This window comes from Sinohyriopsis cumingii, chromosome 9, assembly GCF_028554795.1.
Source record: "Sinohyriopsis cumingii isolate HCF-2022 chromosome 9, ASM2855479v2, whole genome shotgun sequence".
In the NCBI taxonomy this organism is placed as follows: Eukaryota; Metazoa; Mollusca; class Bivalvia; order Unionida; family Unionidae; genus Sinohyriopsis; species Sinohyriopsis cumingii.
The window spans coordinates 84,224,411-84,226,410 of record NC_142969.1 but is presented as its reverse complement, the minus strand read 5'-3'; the positions used below and the strand labels follow the sequence as shown (position 1 = coordinate 84,226,410).

General features: G+C 38.0%; 1 protein-coding gene across 1 annotated transcript in view; it reads left to right on the top strand.

Moving 5' to 3' along the window:
* Positions 1 to 1,783, top strand: part of LOC149792155 (alkyldihydroxyacetonephosphate synthase, peroxisomal-like) — a 58,554-nt gene extending 56,771 nt beyond the window's left edge. The window contains exon 19 of the mRNA XM_089969537.1: positions 1,733 to 1,783. Within this exon, the coding sequence (XP_089825663.1) occupies positions 1,733 to 1,783 (51 nt within the window). The remainder of the gene's footprint in view (positions 1 to 1,732) is intronic.
* The last annotated feature ends 217 nt before the right edge of the window (positions 1,784 to 2,000 follow it).

Sequence of the window (2,000 nt, the reverse complement as noted above, 5' to 3'; positions counted from 1 at the left end):
CATTTTACGCTCCGAAATGGGGTATGCTATTTATATACAAACGGATCAATTAGTAAACGATGGCGATATTACTAAAAATTTTTTAAAAGCTACGTTAAAACTCCATTAAATGATGTATGCAATGAATCTTATTTTGTGTGTGTAATAACTGCTTGATGGTTTATATTTGATTTTAATTCTTAGAAAGAAACAAAACAAAAAACCCAACTGCATTGGCGTTAGCTGCTTCGTTTTATTAGCATATCACATGCCTGTATAACTAGAACGTTGCATGTTGTCGTGATTTCCCACGCATACCTCTTGAGGTTTATCTTGTTTTCTTTTCAACTGATGTCAGGTGACGTTCAAGAAGGTTAAATACGTCGAATTCACATAAGATAAAACATAAATTGATAAAACACGTTGAGTAAACAAATGAGAATTTATCTACTAATAAACCTAGGAGCTATTCCCTTCATTTTCGCTATTGCTTAGCCGGCATGAAGTAGCTGTTCCGTTTTTTTTTTTGTGCCCTTTTCATGACATATGTGCTTGTTGCCTGTCTTCGTTTACGTTGTTGTGTTCATCAAGTATTATTTGTTCGGTTCGTATTGTTTCTTCATCTCCTTATTTTGGAAACGAGAACAATTAGACATGTTTTCAGCTGTCATGCTCACTGTTCACTGCTACAACTTCCTTTGTTGTTGAACAAACCGCCATCACGTGCTACTCGCCAGTCAACCCGTTTATGCTATGATGAACCCTCATTAATTGCTTTAAATGACCACTCCTTGGTTCTCCATACTACATTGTGTTCTAGATTAAACGAACTGGGACTACGTTCATCATTACCTAAATGTAAACAGAAGCGAAAAAAGAAAAGTTTCTTCAAAGCCGGCCGGCGTAGAACAGGAATAAGAATTCCAGTTATCTTCCTCATGCCCTTTCCGGCTCAACAATTTAAAAATTCGACCGTTAATTTAGATAACCTAATTCAAAGCAATATTATATTGTCAACCTTTGTGTCAACTATCCAAGAGATACCTCTGCGTATTGCAGCATTCAATGCCCGATTAGTAGGACCACCGGAAATGCGCACATAAATAGTTAATTTTATCAACGACCAGGATATCGACGTCTTGTTCCTGACATAAACGTGACTAAAAACATCAGGCGATGAGCCCAAGTGTGCGGATCTAACATCCACTGGTTATTCCATCAAGTCGTTCCCCGCCACTCTCGCGGAGATGGAACTGCTATCATCACAAAGAACGTCTTAACCACACCACAACATTCAATTTCGACCACACATCGTTTGAACTAGTCCAAACAACACTCACGGTGGAGCAAAGGCCAGTCCATTTTTTCTGCATATGCCGCCCCATCATAGTAGAAAAACAAGCTTACTGAATCTCTCTTTTTGGATTATGGAAATTCGATAGGTGGCAACCTGGTTATTCTTGGAGATTTCAACTTTCACTTTGACTGTCCCGGAAACCCAAACAGATCAAAACTCCTAGTAGTCAAAGTATATTTCATCTGTGTTTTATATTCATTTTATATGTTTCTGTGTTATTTTCATATCATTAGTACCAGTGTTTAATATATTGTCATTTGCCATCCACGAACGTGTTTATTGTTTCTTTAAAACCCTGCCCGGTCTCAAAGGGTCTTCTCGACTACCTTACAATTTTGGTGGCAGCGGTGGGATTCAACTTTCTATCCGAGACAACTTTTGGATTGTTAATTTCAGTTTGCACGTCCAACAGTGTCGGGGAAAGCCTTTGAGACAGGAGTGTTTTGAGAAATAATATTGTATATTTGATTGTAAACGAAACTGAACTTTATCTTTAATCAGAGAAGCATTTAATTTATTGACGCTCGTTTTGGAACGTACTAGTATTTAAAATCATGTCGTCCACTAGCCAATTGGCAGAGCTTGGTAAGCAATTGGGATATGAAGGGGAATCCTTACGACAGTTTATTAAGGATGAACAAAATAGAGAACGAGAGCGACGCGT